The sequence below is a fragment of the Oryx dammah genome, unplaced genomic scaffold, assembly GCF_014754425.2.
Source record: "Oryx dammah isolate SB20612 unplaced genomic scaffold, SCBI_Odam_1.1 HiC_scaffold_11, whole genome shotgun sequence".
In the NCBI taxonomy this organism is placed as follows: Eukaryota; Metazoa; Chordata; class Mammalia; order Artiodactyla; family Bovidae; genus Oryx; species Oryx dammah.
This window is the reverse complement of record NW_024070195.1, coordinates 22,682,487-22,698,608: the sequence shown is the minus strand read 5'-3', so window position 1 is coordinate 22,698,608 and position 16,122 is coordinate 22,682,487. Positions and strand designations below refer to the sequence as shown.

The 16,122-nt window shown below is 43.4% G+C and overlaps 1 protein-coding gene across 1 annotated transcript; it reads right to left on the bottom strand.

The window, feature by feature from the left end:
- Nucleotides 1-11,234: 11,234 nt before the first annotated feature.
- On the bottom strand, nt 11,235-12,243 carry LOC120870379 (olfactory receptor 10C1). The gene has a single exon (XM_040250039.1). The coding sequence runs from the start codon at nt 12,171-12,173 to the stop codon at nt 11,235-11,237; it is 939 nt and encodes a 312-aa protein (XP_040105973.1). The 5' UTR covers nt 12,174-12,243.
- Between the last annotated feature and the right edge of the window lie 3,879 nt (nt 12,244-16,122).

The window sequence follows — 16,122 nt, the reverse complement described above, 5'->3', positions numbered from 1 at the left end:
CGCAGGCAGTGTAGCTTGACCAATCAGAAAAAATCCCCATAGGCCCCGCCCATGCCAGACCTGAGCCAATCCGGATAGGGATGCGAGGTTAAAAGTCCGGTGCACACGTACAGTTTAACCAATCAGCTATGCTGTTACAGGAACAAAGAACCGTCTGTATAAAAGTAGATGTGATTCAGAGCTCGGGGCTCTCGTCAAGACTCCACTGCACTGGATGAGACTTGAGCCCTAGCTAGCAATAAACCCCATTCATGCTTTTGCCTTGCTGTGGACGTCTTATTCTTTCAGTTTTGGGGACTTGGACTCTGGGAATAACAGCTGAAGCTGAAACTCCAATACTTTGGCCACCTGTTGTGAAGAACTGACTCATTGGGAAAGACCCTGATGCTGGGAAAGATTGAAGGCGGGAGGAAAAGGGAATAACAGAGGATGAGATGGTTGGATGGCACCACTGACTTGATGGACGTGAATTTGAGTAGGCTCTGGGAGTTGGTGATGGACAGGGAAGCCTGGCGTGCTGCAGTCCATGGGGTCGCAAAGAGTCGGACATGACTAACTAAACTGAATTGAGTGGCCTTCAGGCAAATCTCTGGGGTTGGTGGTTACTAAGTAGGGTTTCTAAGCAGGCCTCAGTCCTTCCTGCCTCTTCAGTTTCTTCTCTGCCCCTATCCCAGAAGTGTAAGAAATCCTAGAGAGCATCACACAGCTAATCCCTGGGTCCTCAGGGAATGATCCTGGAGCAGAAGGTATGGGGCAGCTGGTATGTGCTCAGGTTAAATCTGTCTGTAGAATTATCTCATCTAACTTACATCATCTTATTTTCTAAGGTTTTTACTCTCACTTGTTGGAGCCCCTGGTCTGTCTCATGGGAGAGGATAAAGAGGGATGAACAGGTGGCCCCCTTTTGAAGAGGTCCCCTGAAATAATTTCACCTCCTAAATGACCTGAGCCCTGCAGCCCAAGTGTCCTCATTTGTACCACCCCATGGTGAACTTGCTCCTCCTCCCTCACCCAAATCTTTGGTTTTCAGAGTTCTGAATTTTGGTGTTTCGGGGTTGTGTTGTTTTCTTTAGAATTGTACTCTGCTTCACTGGTGCAACTTCCTGCCTAAGTTGCATTAGGGCAGGATGTGGTGGGAGTCTGTGTGACTAGCAATTAAAAAGGCCAAACAAGCAACATTTTTTGAGTTTCCACAGAACTCAAAACAGGGGGTAGAAGTCAAACATAGGGGAGATGGTGGTGGAAAGTTAGCAGCCTGGTTTCCTCTCAGCACTTGATGTTTTCTGGTTGAAGAGGTGTCAGAGGTGATATGCTGAGGGTAGCAATACCATTCTTTGCTGAGACCTCTAACTGAAAATCAGACTTTATGGAGCTGAAAGTCATCACCAAATTCTACTGGATGCACTTCCTGGAGGTTTGTAATTCCTATATGTTTCCCTGTGCACCGACTTTTCCCTTCAATCAGCTTTTTTTTTGCTGGAAGAAAATTATTTTTGAGCTTGTGGTTGGTGGAAGTCAGCACTTCTCTTTCTAGATGAATTATTTGACTAGCCCCAGTTTCCTGTGCATTCTTGAATTTTCCTGGAGCCTATCAAGTTCTGGGCAGAGGCCTTCCCCTATGTCATTGCATACTATACACTTTAGGTCAAAATATCAGCAGTTCCAAAGAATAGCAAGGAGAGATACAAAGAAATAGAGGAAAACAATAGGATGGGAAAGACTAGAGCTCTCTTCAAAAAAAGTAGAGATACCAAGGGAACATTGCATGCAAGTTCAGTTCAGTTGCTCAGTTGTGTCTGACTCTTTGCCACCCCATGAATCGCAGCACGCCAGGCCATCCTGTCCATCACCAACTCCTGGAGTTCACTCAAACTCATGTCCATCAAGTCAGTGATGCCATCCAGCCATCTCATCCTCTGTCGTCCTCTTCTTCTCCTGCCCCAATCCTTCCCAGCATCAGAGTCTTTTCCAATGAGTCAACTCTTCGTGTGATGTGGCCAAAGTACTGGTTTCAGCCTTAGCATCAGTCCTTCCAAGGAACACCCATGACTGATCTCCTTCAGAATGGACTGGTTGGATCTCCTTGCAGTCCAGGGGACCCTCAAGAGTCTTCTCCAACATCACAGTTCAAAAGCATCAATTCTTTGGCACTCAGCTTTCTTCACAGTCCAACTCTCACATCCATACATGACCACTGGAAAAACCATAGCCTTGACTAGACAAACCTTTGTTGGCAAAGTAATGTCTCTGCTTTTCAATATGCTATCTAGATTGGTCATAACTTTCCTTTCAAGGAGTAAGCATCTTTTAATTTCATGGCTGCATTCACCATCTGCAGTGATTTTGGAGGCCAAAAAAAATAAAGTCTGACACTGTTTCCTCTGTTTCCCCATCTATTTTCCATGAAGTGATGGGACCAGATGCCATGATCTTCGTTTTCTGAATGTTGAGTTTTAGGCCAACTTTTTCACTCTCGTCTTTCACTTTCATCAAGAGGCTTTTTAGTTCCTCTTCACTTTCTGCCATAAGGGTGGTGTCATCTGCATATCTGAGGTTATTGATATTTCTCCCGGCAATCTGGATTCCAGCTTGTGCTTCTTCCAGCCCAACGTTTCTCATGATGTACTCTGCATATAAGTTAAATGAGCAGGGTGACAATATACAGCCTTGATGTACTCCTTTTCCTATTTGGAACCAGTCTGTTGTTCCATGTCCAGTTCTAACTGTTGCTTCTTGACCTGCATATAGGTTTCTCAAGAGGCAGGTCAGGTGATCTGGTATTCTCATCTCTCTCAGAATTTTCCACAGTTTCTTGTGAAAGAAGAAACAGTCAAAGGCTTTGTCATAGTCAATAAAGCAGAAATAGATGTTTTTCTGGAACTCTCTTGCTTCTTCCATGATCCAGCGGATGTTGGAAATTTGACCTCTGGCTCCTCTGCCTTTTCTAAAACCAGCTTGAACATCTGGAAGTTCACGGTTCACGTATTGCTGAAGCCTGGCTTGGAGAATTTTGAGCATTACTTTACTATCATGTGAGATGAGTGCAATTGTGCAGTAGTTTGAGCATTCTTTGGCATGGCCTTTCTTTGGGATTGGAATGAAAACTGACCTTTTCCAGTCCTGTGGCCACTGCTGAGTTTTCCAAACTTGCAGGCATATTGAGTGCAACACTTTCACAGAATAATCTTTCAGGATTTGAAATAGCTCAACTGGAATTCCATCACCTCCACTAGCTTTGTTCGTAGTGATGCTTCCTAAGGCCAACTTGACTTCACATTCCAGGATGTCTGGCTCTAGGTGATTGATCACACCATTGTGCTTATCTTGGTCGTGAAGCTCTTTTTTGTACAGTTCTTCTGTGTATTCTTGCCACCTCTTCTTAATATCTTCTGCTTCTGTTAGGTCCATACCATTTCTGTCCTTTATCAAGCCCATCTTTGCATGAAATATTCCCTTGGTATCTCTAATTTTCTTGAAGAGATCTCTAGTCTTTCCCATTCTATTGTTTTCCTCTATTTCTTTGCACTGAACGCTGAGGAAGGCTTCCTTATCTCTTCTTGCTATTCTTTGGAACTCTGCATTCAGATGCTTATATCTTTCCTTTTATCCTTTGCTTTTCACTCCTCTTCTTTTCACAGCTATTTGTAAGGCCTCCTCAGACAGCCATTTTGCTTTTTTGCATTTCTTTTCCATGGGGATGGTCTTGATCCCTTTCTCCTGTACAAGGTCATGAACCTCCATCCATAGTTCATCAGGCACTCTATCTATAAGATATAGTCCCTTGAATCTATTTGTTACTTCCACTGTATAAATCATAAGGGATTTGATTTAGGTCATACCTGAATGGTCAAGTGGTTTTTCCTACTTTCTTCAATTTAAGTCTGAATTTGGTAATAAGGAGTTCATGATCTGAGCCACAGTCAGCTCCTGGTCTTGTTTTTGCTGACTGTAGAGAGCTTCTCCATGTTTGGCTGCAAAGAATATAATCAATCTGATTTTTATATTGACCATCTGGTGATGTCCATGTGGAGATACTTCTCTTGTGTTGTTGAAAGAGGGTGTTTGCTATGACCAGTGCATTCTCTTGGCAAAACTCTATTAGCCTTTGTCCTGCTTCATTCCGTATTCCAAGGCCAAATTTGCCTGTTACTCCAGGTGTTTCTTGACTTCCTACTTTTGCATTCCAGTCCCCTATAATGAAAAGGACATCTTTTTTGGGTGTTAGTTCTAAAAGGTCTCGTAGGTCTTCATAGAGCCATTCAACTTCAGCTTCTTCACGTTACTGGTTCAGGCATAGGCTTGGATTACTGTGATACTGAATGGTTTGGCTTGGAAATGAACAGAGATCATTCTGTCATTTTTGAGATTGCATCCAAGTACTCCATTTTGGACTCTTTTGTTGACCATGATGGCTACTCCATTTCTCCTAAGGGATTCCTGCCTGCAGTAGTAGATATAATGGTCATCTGAGTTAAATTCACCCATTCCAGTCCATTTTAGTTCACTGATTCCTAGAATGTTGACGTTCACTCTTGCCATCTCCCATTTGACCACTTCCAATTTGCCTTGATTCATAGACCTAACATTCCAGGTTCCTATGCAATATTGCTCTTTACAGCATTGGACCTTGCTTTTATCACCAGTCACATCCACAGCTGGGTATTGTTTTTGCTTTGGCTCCATCCCTTCATTCTTTCTTGAGTTATTTCTCCACTGATCTCCAGTAGCATATTGGGCACCTACTGATGTGGGGAGTTCCTCTTTCAGTATCTAACATTTTGCCTTTTCATACTGTTCATGGGGTTCTCAAGGCAAGAATACTGAAGTGGTTTGCCATTCCCTTCTCCAGTGGACCACATTCTGTCAGACCTCTCCACCATGACCCGCCCGTCTTGGGTGGCCCCACATGGCATGGCTTAGTTTCATTGAGTTAGACAAGGCTGTAGTCCGTGTGATCAGATTGGCTAGTTTTTTGTAATTATGGTTTCAGTGTGTTTGCCCTCTGATGCCCTCTTGCAACACCTACCGTCTTACTCGGGTTTCTCTTACCTTGAATGTAGGGTATCTCTTCACGGCTGCTCCAGCAAAGCACAGCTGCTGCTTCTTACTTTGGACGAGGGGTATCTCCTCACCACCACCCCTCCTGACCTTGAACATGGAGTAGCTCCTCTCGGCCCTCCTGCTAGGCAAAATAAAGGACAGAAACGGTATGGGCCTAACAGAAGCAGAAGATTTTAAGAAGAGATGGCAACAATATACAGAAGAACTATACAAAAAAGATCTTCTGACCCAGATAACCACGATGGTGTGATCACTCACTTAGAGCCAGACATCCTGGAGTGCATAGTCAAATGGGCCTTAGGAAGCATCGGTATGAATAAAGCTAATGGAGGTGATGGAATTCCAGCTGAGCTATTTCAAATCCTAAATGATGATGCTATGAAAGTGCTGCACTCAATATGCCAGTAAATTTAGAAAACTCCGTAGTGGCCACCGGACTAGAAAACATGTTTTCATTCCAAAGAAAGGCAATGCCTAAGAATATTCTAATTACCACACAATTGTACTCATTTCATATCCTAGGAAGGTCGTGCTCAAAATCCTTCAAGTTAGACTTCAACAGCATATGAGGCAAGAACTTCCAGAAGTACAAGCTCGATTTAGAAAAGGCAGAGGAACCAGAGATCAAATTGTCAACATCCACTGTGTCATAGAAAAAGCAAAAAATTTTCAGAAAAATCTGCCTGTGCTTTATTGACTATGACAAAGCCTTTGGCTGTATGGATCACAACAAAGTGTGGAAAATTCTTAAAGTGATGGGAACACCAGACCACCTTATCTGCCTCATGTGAAACCTGTATGCAGGTCAAGAAGCAACTGTTAGAACTGCACATGGAACAATGGACTGGTTCAAAATGGGAAAGGAGTATGTCAAGGCTGTATATTGTCACCCTGCTTATTTAACTTATATGCAGAGCACGTCATGGGAAATGCTGGACTGGATGAAGCACAAGCTGGAATCAATATTGCTGGGAGAAATATCAAGAACCTCAAATATGCAGATGACACCACCCTAATGGCAGAAAGGGAAGAGGAATTAAAGAGCCTTTTGATGAAGGTGAAGGAGGAGAGTGAAAAAGCTGGCTTAAAACTCAACATTCAAAAAACGAAGATCATGGCATCCGGTCCCATCACTTCATGGCAAACAGATGGGGAAACAATGGAAACAGTAACAGACTATTTTCTTGGGCTTCAAATCACTACAGACAGTGGCTGCAGTCATCAAATTAAAAGACTCTTGCTCCTTGAAAGAAAAGCTATGACCAATCTGCTGCTGCTAAGTCACTTCAGTCGTGTCCAACTCTGTGCGATCCCATAGACGGCAGCCCACCAGGCTTCCCCGTCCCTGGGAGTCTCCAGGCAAGAACACTGGAGTGGGTTTCCATTTCCTTCTCCAATGCATGAAAGTGAAAAGTGAAAGTGAAGTCACTGAGTCGTGTCCAACTCTCAGTGACCCCATGAACTGCAGCCCACCAGGCTCCTCCATCCATGGGATTTTCCAGGCAAGAGTACTGGAGTGGGGTGCCATTACCTTCTCCATGACCAATCTAGACAGCATATTAAAAATCAGAGAGAGTACTTTGCCAACAAAGGTCCACATAGTCAAAGCTATGGTTTTTTGGTAGTCATGTACAGATGTGAAAACTGGGCAATAAAAAATACTGAGCACTGAAGAATTGATGCCTTTGAACTGTGGCACTGGAGGAGACTCTTGAGAGTCCCTTGGAGTGGAAAGAGATCAAACCAGTGAATCCTAAAGGAAATCAATCCTAAATATTCATTGGAAGGACTGATGCTGAAGCTGAAACTCCCAATACTTTGGCCACCTGATGCGAAGAGCCAACTCATTGGAAAATACCCTGATGCTGGAAAGATTGAAGGCAGGAGAAGGGGATGACAGAGGGTGAGATGGCTGGATGGCATCATCGATTTAATGGACATGAGTTGAACAAACTCCGGCAAATAGTGGAAGACAGAAGCCTGATGTGCTGCCTTCCATGGGGACTCTGCCTTTGGCAGAGTCGGACTGAGCAACTGAATTTCAGGATGTCAGGATTGGTATGCCACCCTGTGGTCATAATAGAGAACTGCATCATCTCCAGAATTCTGGAGATCAAGACCCAATCCTGAAATACTGTAGCAAGTATCCCTTGAGCTAAGGTCTAGGATACTAATTTTAGTCTTTAAACTGGATTTTACCCACAGAATTCCTGATTCAGTAGGTCTGGGGAGGCCCCTGAGAATTTTACTTTTCTATGTTCCTGAGAGATGTCGTGCCTGCTGGTTAGGAGACTGCATTTTAAGAACCTCTGTCCTAGTTTAGTGAAAAGCTAGTAGTACAGAGCCCTCAGCTCCATCACTGCACGTTCCCACCCAAATCCAAAGCAAGGGTAATCAGTGTTCCAGTCTGTACAGCCTGTATTGAAGAGATGGAGATTGTACTCTGTACCAGTCCCTGACCACAAGGGGGCGCGTTATAAAATTGTCTGCTGTCTCATTAGCTCGAAAAGTTCACAGAAGTGCAAGGAAATGAGAGAGCCCAGATGAAGACTGGCTTACCCAGGAGAAGCCCTACGGTTGACCAGGGCACACTGGGACATGGACAAAATCGAACTTGGCCACCTTTCAGACCCTTCCTTTTATTTTATTTACTTAACCTTTTGGCTGGGGGACGTGCGGAATCTTAGTTCCCTGACCAGGAATGGAATATGTACCTGCTTCCAGTGGAAGTACAGAGTCTTAACCACTGGACCACAAGGGAAGTTCCCAGACCCTTTGTTTTTGTTTGGCCTCTCTATATGTCTAGGTTTCATGTTCTGAAGTGTCTTGCCCTTAGAACTCTACATTAACCTGTGAATGAAAAATGATCACGTTTTCAGAAATTCCTGAAGTAAAAATTGCCTGTGATTCAAAGGGAAGGGCTTGTATGAGTCTTTAAAAGTACGCTTCAGGCACCTTGTCAGGCAGGCAGTTGTGTTACTGTTTTTAGTGCATATGTTTGGTGTGCAAATCCACCATGATGTTGGGACTGCCTCCTAATAATACCGTAGATGCTGATGAGACTTCCCTCTTTGGGAGATCTCATCTGGACACAGGGCTATGGCCTGTGTGAGACAATAACCTCAAATGACATTTTCTTGGTGAGATACTGGCTGCCTAGATACAGCTCCCAGATATGATGAGCATCCATCAGAAAGATGGGGCAGAAGCCACATTGGATTTGGGGAGCAGATTCGGATTTGTCAGTAGATTCCTTAATCTTGGGTGAAGGCGGACATCGGCCGCCCAGAGATCTCTCTGATAACTGGCTCCTCCCTGTATCTTTTCCTTCTTTCCGGATGAACATATGCTTGTCTGCTCTCTGCTAGAAATCTCCACGTGAATAAACAGAAATGTGAATTCTCTTATATCTGGGGTCATAGATCAGAATTTAGAAACTTGCTGTCTATTTTGAGTGGTATTTGGCATGGCGACAAAGGGGACAGCTTGTACTGGACGAGATTCAAGCTTCCCTGGTGGCTCAGATGGTTAAAGAGTCCACCTGAAATGCAGGAGACCCAGATTCAATCCCTGGGTCAGAAGATCCCCCAGAGAAGGTAATGACTACCCACTCCAGTATTCATGCCTGAAGAACCATGGACAGAGGATCCTGGTGAGGAGCCATGGAGTTGCAGAGAGTTGGACACAACTGAGTGACTAACCCGCATACACAATGTAGTTAAAGATGCCTTGGTAGCAACAGTAGGGAGGGAGCATTTACCAGCTCTTCTTTTTGGTTCTTTATCCAAGAATTAGCCACAAGAAGCAGAAAGTCCTCAGGGAAATTGACACGGAATAGTGGAGCTTGAACCTGACATAGAGCTCATTTGAGTCAGCCCTTTTCCTTTCAGCCTTCCTCTCTGCTGTCTCTTCTATGCTCATGACCCTAGATCTTGTTCTAGAAAAATTTTAACAAGCCTTACATATTATCCACAAAGTAAGGATGAGGTGGACTGAACAAAGAAAATGGCAGAATAGAAAAACTAAGGTGATGTCAGATATCAGGTGAATATTTCAAAAGTGTACTGTGAGGGAATGTACCTGGAGATGGCTTACAAATTTGGCTTTAAGTTTACTAGTTGTCATGCAAGCAGGGCAAAGTGATTAATTAGTTTCTTAAAAAGTAAACACTTTCTGTATGATCCAGCTATTCCACACCTAAATATTAACTGATGAGAAATAAAAGCAGACAAAGACTTGTACATAGTGTTCAGAGCAGCTTTATTTGTAATAACCAGAAACTGAAAACAACCCAAATTTCCACCAATAGGTTAATGGATAAATATTTTGTTGTATGTTTGTATAATGGAATGACAGCAATAAAAAGAAATGAGCTGTTGGTTCACACAACATAGATGACTTTCAAATTAATTGTGCTGAATGAAAGAAGTCATAAAAGAGTACATACTTTGTAATTCCATTTGTATAAGACTCTAGAAAAGGCAAAATAATCTATAGCCACAGAAAGCTGATCAGAGGTTGCTTGGGAATGAGCAATGTGTGGAGGGGTAGAAGGGAGAAATTGAAACAGGACATGAGAAAACTTTTGAAGGGCTTGAATTCTTCCATGTCATGCATGTGGGAATGGTTTCACAAGCGTGTGGGTGCGTGCATGCATGTGTGTGTCCAAGAGCATGTCCAACTCTTTGCAACCCCATGGACTATACTGTGGAATTCTCCAGGCCAGAATACTGGAGTGGGTAGCCTTTCCCTTTTCCAAGGGATCTTCCCAACCCAGGGATTGAACCCAGGTTTCCTGCATTGCAGGTGGATTCTTTATCAACTGAGCCGCCAGGGAAGCCCAGATTCACGGGAATGAGCATTATTTCCTCAACCAGCTAGCAAGCACCATCTGGGCAAAATCACCACCCTGTATTTCTCTGGTATTCACCACAGTGCCAAGCAAAGCAGTGGGCATATGGAAGGCCTTCAGTAAATGCTTGTAAAACTGAATAAAGTATTGCATATAAGAAAACAAGTATGGATTGGATTTTTAATAGTGACTGAATGTTTGCCCCTGAGACATGGTTTTTGATGGTCTCAGCTCATCTCTTTTTTTTTTTTTTTTTTTGTTCTGTGTGTCTCTGACTCTTCTGTACTTTGCCGTTTTATCTGCTCTATAGTGGCCTGGTTGTCTTTATGTCTGTGATGGGTGTGGAGTCTCTTCCTCCACTCTTTTGAATCTTGGTGCAGGAGGTCCTGACACTCCAAGAAGAGCCTTGTCTCCCAGCAAAGGTGCCCAATGTGCAATGGATATCATCCTCTGGACAGATCTGTTTGGCTAATAAAACCATTTATGGAGACACTATTTTGTGTGAGACATTGAACTTGGCTATTTAACAAGTCTATAAATCCTCAACAAACCCAAAGAAATACTCTATTATTATGCAAATTTTATGGATAAATAGATTAAGGCTCAGAGTGATGATATAGTTCTCCTGTTATCACACAGGTAATCACCTGGAAAAATGATGGTCTTGAATTACAGACATTATAATCTATTCTCTTAACTACTCCTGGAGTGGGTAGCTATTCCTTTCTCCAGGTGATCATCCCAACCCAGGAATGGAACCCAGGACTTCTGCATTGCAGATGGATTCTTTATCATCTGAGCCACCAGGGAAGCCCGATTCTCATAAGAACTTACCTTTATTGAAACTTTTTTCATTGCTCTCACTTCTTAAGGGCTTTTCTTTCTACCTGGTGATGGATTTACTTAGGTATAATTATGTGTGCTAAGTACTCACCAGCAGGACCACTCAGAGAATAAATGTACTCAGAAAGTACAAATGTCAAATAACTTCAAGGATCATTACTCTGGTTGGAAATTTTATTACCTTCATTGGTGAGGATGACAATTTGTAACATTTTCCCAATTGTCAACTTGTCTGCTTGTAAAGTTAATCCTCCATCCTAAATATTTCCTGTTTCTTAGGAGAAGGCAGAATAGTGTTTGCGTGCGTGTGCATGAGTGGGTTGCTGAAGTCAGAGGAGGGGTTTGATTCCAGTAATTCTTTAAGGTAACATTTTCTTCTTGACAAGCTGCCCTCTCCCAAGAACCACGCCTCCTCTCCCTTTGATCTTTGGTGATTTGGAGCTGACTGGGAATGGGGGTCATCACCAGCAACCCTTTGTCAAATCTCTGCTGGTCCCATTTTCTGGATGATTCTCTTTAGGGCAGCCTTGACATCAGCGTTCCGGAGGCTGTAGATGATGGGATTGAGGATGGGGGTGACTACAGCATAGAAGAGGGAGACAAGAGGGTCACTGGCGGGATCATAGCTGGCCTTAGGCCGGATGTAGATAAAGATGGCGGTGCCATAGAAAAGGGACACCACCACCAGGTGGGAGGAGCAGGTGGAGAAGGCTTTGAGGCGGCCAGCAGCAGACGGGATCCGGAAGATCGTAGCCAGGATACGCCCATAGGAACCCAGGATGAGGCCAAAGGGACAGAGGATGAGGAGAGCAGCGGCCAGGATAATCTGTAGTTCGTTGAGAGAGGTGTTCCCGCATACCAGCTGCAGGACAGCCTGGATCTCACACAGGAAGTGTGGGATGGCCTTGGGGCCACAGAAGGGCAAGGAGAAGACAAAGGAGGTGTGGCCCAGGCCCACCAGTGCCCCACAGGCCCACGCGGACCCAGCTAGACACAGGCACGTCCGTTGGCTCAGCAGCAGTGGGTAGCGAAGGGGTTGGCATATGGCGGCGTAGCGGTCATAGGCCATGGCTGCCAGGAGGCAACACTCTGTGGCACCAAAAAGGAGAAAGAAGAACATCTGGAGAGCACAACCAGAGCGAGGGATGCGGCGCTGACCGGTGAGGAGGTGGTGAAGCAGCAGGGGGACCGTGACAGACGTGTAGCCGATCTCCAGGGTTGAGAGGTTTCTAAGGAAGAAGTACATGGGGGTCCGGAGGGCAGCGTCAGCGGAGACCAGCACCACGATGAGGAGGTTGCCAGCCACGGTGAGCAGGTAGATGGTGAGAAAGAAGGAGAAGAGTAAGCCCTGGAGGTGGGCCAGGCGGGAGAAGCCGACAAGAATGAATTCGGTCACCACGGAGGTGTTTGTAGGCATCCTGCTCAAATCCCTTGTGATGAAGGACGAAAGAAATGGTGAGGGAAAGTTGCAGTTATGAAATCGTGAGGTGGGCAAAGATGGAGTCTTGTTGGGACTTCTCTGTCGGTCAGATGGTTAAGACTCCTCCTACCAGTGCAGGGGATGCGGTTTCCGTACCTGGTAGGGGAACTAAGATCTCAGTGACACAGGGTCTGGCCAACAATTAAAAATAAATAAACCTTGTTTCAAAATTTGAAATTTTAAAAAAGATGACCTTTTCTTGTATCTGAGCAAAGCATTGGAACTTCTGTCTTTTAGACTTTCATGGCCTTTGAGGCAGCACAGCCTTGAATCCATATTAGACTCTTGCTGGCTCTTGGAACCCTGGGAGAATGGTGCTCTCTGTGCCTAACTCCCTCACCTGACTTCTCCCTGGTGGTGCCCACCTTTCATGAGAACACACTAAATTCTGTTTTCAGTTGCTCCAGGGATGAGGGCTGGATCATTCTGGCCTCCTTTTTACTCTTTTTTCCCTTGCTCATCCTTCCCACAGTGCTGGGGACAGAATTTTCCCTCCCAGCAGATATTTCCCTCCTCAAAGTTAGATGTGTTCCACGTTCAGGGAGGGCATGAAAAATCCCAGTTTAGTCGGAATTTTCTGTTTTTTCCTTTTTGAGTCCTTCTGTATCTGTCTTTTACTTTCCTTCTTTCACATGGTTCCTTTTTCCATGCTTCTCAATTTGTCTCCCCTCTCACACAATTTTCACATAGTTCCCCCCGCCCCCAACTTCAGCTCTTTTTTCAGTTACCAAATCCACTCAACCTTTCTCTATTTTTTTTTTCCTGTCAGTTTCCTATCTAATGGCAATGAGATAAATTTCATGGTTTTCAAAGGGGAGAGAAGAAATTGGAAAGATTATCTCTCCTATAGGCAGTTAAACTGTAAATTATCCAAAAGAGTGAGAATTGCTCTAGTTTTTAAAGATACTCAGGAAGGAGATGACAGGGTCCTTCCTGGTTGCTTATTTCTGCATTTTACAGCCCTCAAACTTCATCTCTATTTATCTTAATATGTATGCAAAAATCCAAACCACACGTGTAAACTTCACAGATCCACACGCTAACATATTACATTTCTAAACACAAGCACAGAAAAATAGCCCAATATCCTCAGATAGTAGAGTCAGCTAAGGTCACAAATAAATTATGTATTGTATATACACACAAATATCACTACAAATAACAATGAATGTGAAAATCCATTTAACCTAGAAATATAAATACACCCAGATATATAATAGAAGCATAAATCTAAATTCTTTGCAAACATAAAACCATATTCAAGAACATCTATTAAAAATACAAGCTCACACACTGATGTCCTTTTGCAGTTAGAGAGTCCTTGGTTCATTCCACCTTAGTGGCTCTTTCAGAGTTTTTCAGGAGATGCTATCAGAATTCTTTCTTTTTATTTGAAGAAACAGCCAGTGATAAAGGCAGATGGTCTTTGATGACTTGCTTATTTTCTCCTTTCCCTACACGATGGATCCCTCCTGAGGAAGGTACTGTTCAATTTGGTGTCTCTTTCATGTCTCTGAGGACCTGAGTCTCCAAGCATATTTGACTTTCCAAAGAGAAGTGCTCTTCACACAACCAATTAATGTGTTATTTTAAAGTCTGTTTCTTAGGTTGCAGAAATTGTAGGGTGACCTGTCAAGAGCATATCAGAGAAAATGTCCAGGGCTATTGTTTTTCTTAGTTCTCCCATAACATCAAAACTCTAACCCAATTAAAAAATGGGCAGATGAATTGAAGAGACATTTTTCCCAAAGAGGAAACACAGATGGCCATCAGGCACATGAAAAGATGCTTAATATTGCTAATTATCAGGGAAATGCAAACCTGAAACACAATGACCTATCACCTCACATCTATTGGAATGGCTGTAATCAAAAAGAAGACAAACAGCAAATGTTGGTGAGGATATGGAGAAAGAGAACATTTGTACACTGTTGGTGAGAATGTAACTGGTGCAGCCACTATGGAAAACAGTACAGAGGTTTCTCAAAAAACTACAAATGACTCAGCAGTTCCACTCCTGGGTATATATCCAAACCAAACTTAATCAAAACACTAAAAAGATATATGCACCCATGATCATAGCAGCATTATTTACAATTGTCAAGAAATGGAGGAAACCTAAGTGTCCATCAACAGATAAATGAACATAGGAGATGTAGTACACACACACACACAGGGATATTACTCAGCCAAAAAAGGGATGAAATAATGCCATTTGCAGCAACATGGATGGACCCTAGAGATTATCATACTAAGTAAAGTAAACCAAAGACAAATATTATATAATATTGCTTATATATGGAATTAAAAATATGATACAAATGAACTTCTATACAAAGCAGAAATACACCCAAAGACATAGAAAACAGACTTATGGTTACCAAAGGGGAAAGGAGGGGAGGGAAAATTAGGAGTTTGCTATTAACATGTGGCCTTAGAAAACATCTCTACGAACAAAGCTAGTGGAGATGATGGAATTCCAGTTGAGCTATTTCAAATCCTGAAAGATGATGCTGTGAAAGTGCTGCACTCAATATGCCAGCAAATGAAAGGTCAGTTTTCATTCTAATCCCAAAGATAGGCAATGCCAAAGAATGCTCAAACTACCACACAATTGCACTCATCTCACACGCTAGTAAAGTAATGCTCAAAATTCTCCAAGCCAGGCTTCAGCAATACGTGAACCGTGAACTTCCTGGTGTTCAAGCTGGTTTTAGAAAAGGCAGAGGAACCAGAGATCAAATTGCCAACATCCGCTGGATCATGGAAAAAGCAAAAGAGTTCCAGAAAAACATCTATTTCTGCTTTATTGACTATGCCAAAGCCTTTGACTGTGTGGATCACAATAAATTGTGGAAAACTCTGAAAGAGATGGGAATACCAGACCACCTGACCTGCCTTTTGAGAAACCTATATGCAGGTCAGGAAGCAACAGTTAGAACTGGACATGGAACAACAGACTGGTTCCAAATAGGAAAGAGTACATCAAGGCTGTATATTGTCACTCTGCTTATTTAACTTTTATGCAGAGTACATCATGAGAAACGCTGGGCTGGAAGAAGCACAAGCTGGAATCAAGATTGCCGGGAGAAATATCAACAACCTCAGATATGTAGATGACACCACCCTTATGGCAGAAAGTGAAGAGGAACTAACAAGCCTCTTGATGAAAGTGAAAGATGAGAGTGAAAAAGTTGGCTTAAAACTCAACATTCAGAAAACGAAGATCATGGCATCTGGTCCCATTACTTCATGGGAAATAGACGGGGAAACAGTGGAAACAGTGTCAGACTTTATTTTTGGGGGCTCCAAAATCACTGCAGATGGTGATTTCAGCCATGAAATTAAAAGACGCTCACTCCTTGGAAGGAAACCTAGATAGTATATTCAAAAGCAGAGACATTATTTTGCCAACAAAGGTCTGTCTACTCATGGCTATGTTTTTTCCATTGGTCATATATGGATGTGAGAGTTGGACTGTGAAGAAAGCTGAGCGCTGACGAATTGATGCTTTTGAACTATGGTGTCAGAGAAGACTCTTGAGAGTCCCTTGAACTGCAAGGAGATCCAACTAGTTCGTTCTGAAGGAGATCAGTCCTGGGTGTTCTTTGGAGGGAATGATGTTGAAGCTGAAACTCCAGTACTTTGGCCACCTCATGTGAAGAGTTGACTCACTGGAAAAGACTCTGATGCTGGGAGGGGTGGGGGGCAGGAGGAGAAGGGGATGACAGAGGATGAGATGGCTGGATGGCATCACTTACTTGATGGACGTGAGTCTGAGTGAACTCTGGGAGTTGGTGATGGACAGGGAGGCCTGGCATGCTGCGATTTATGGGGTTGCAAAGAGTCGGACATGCCTGAGCGACTGAACTGAAGTGAACTGAAC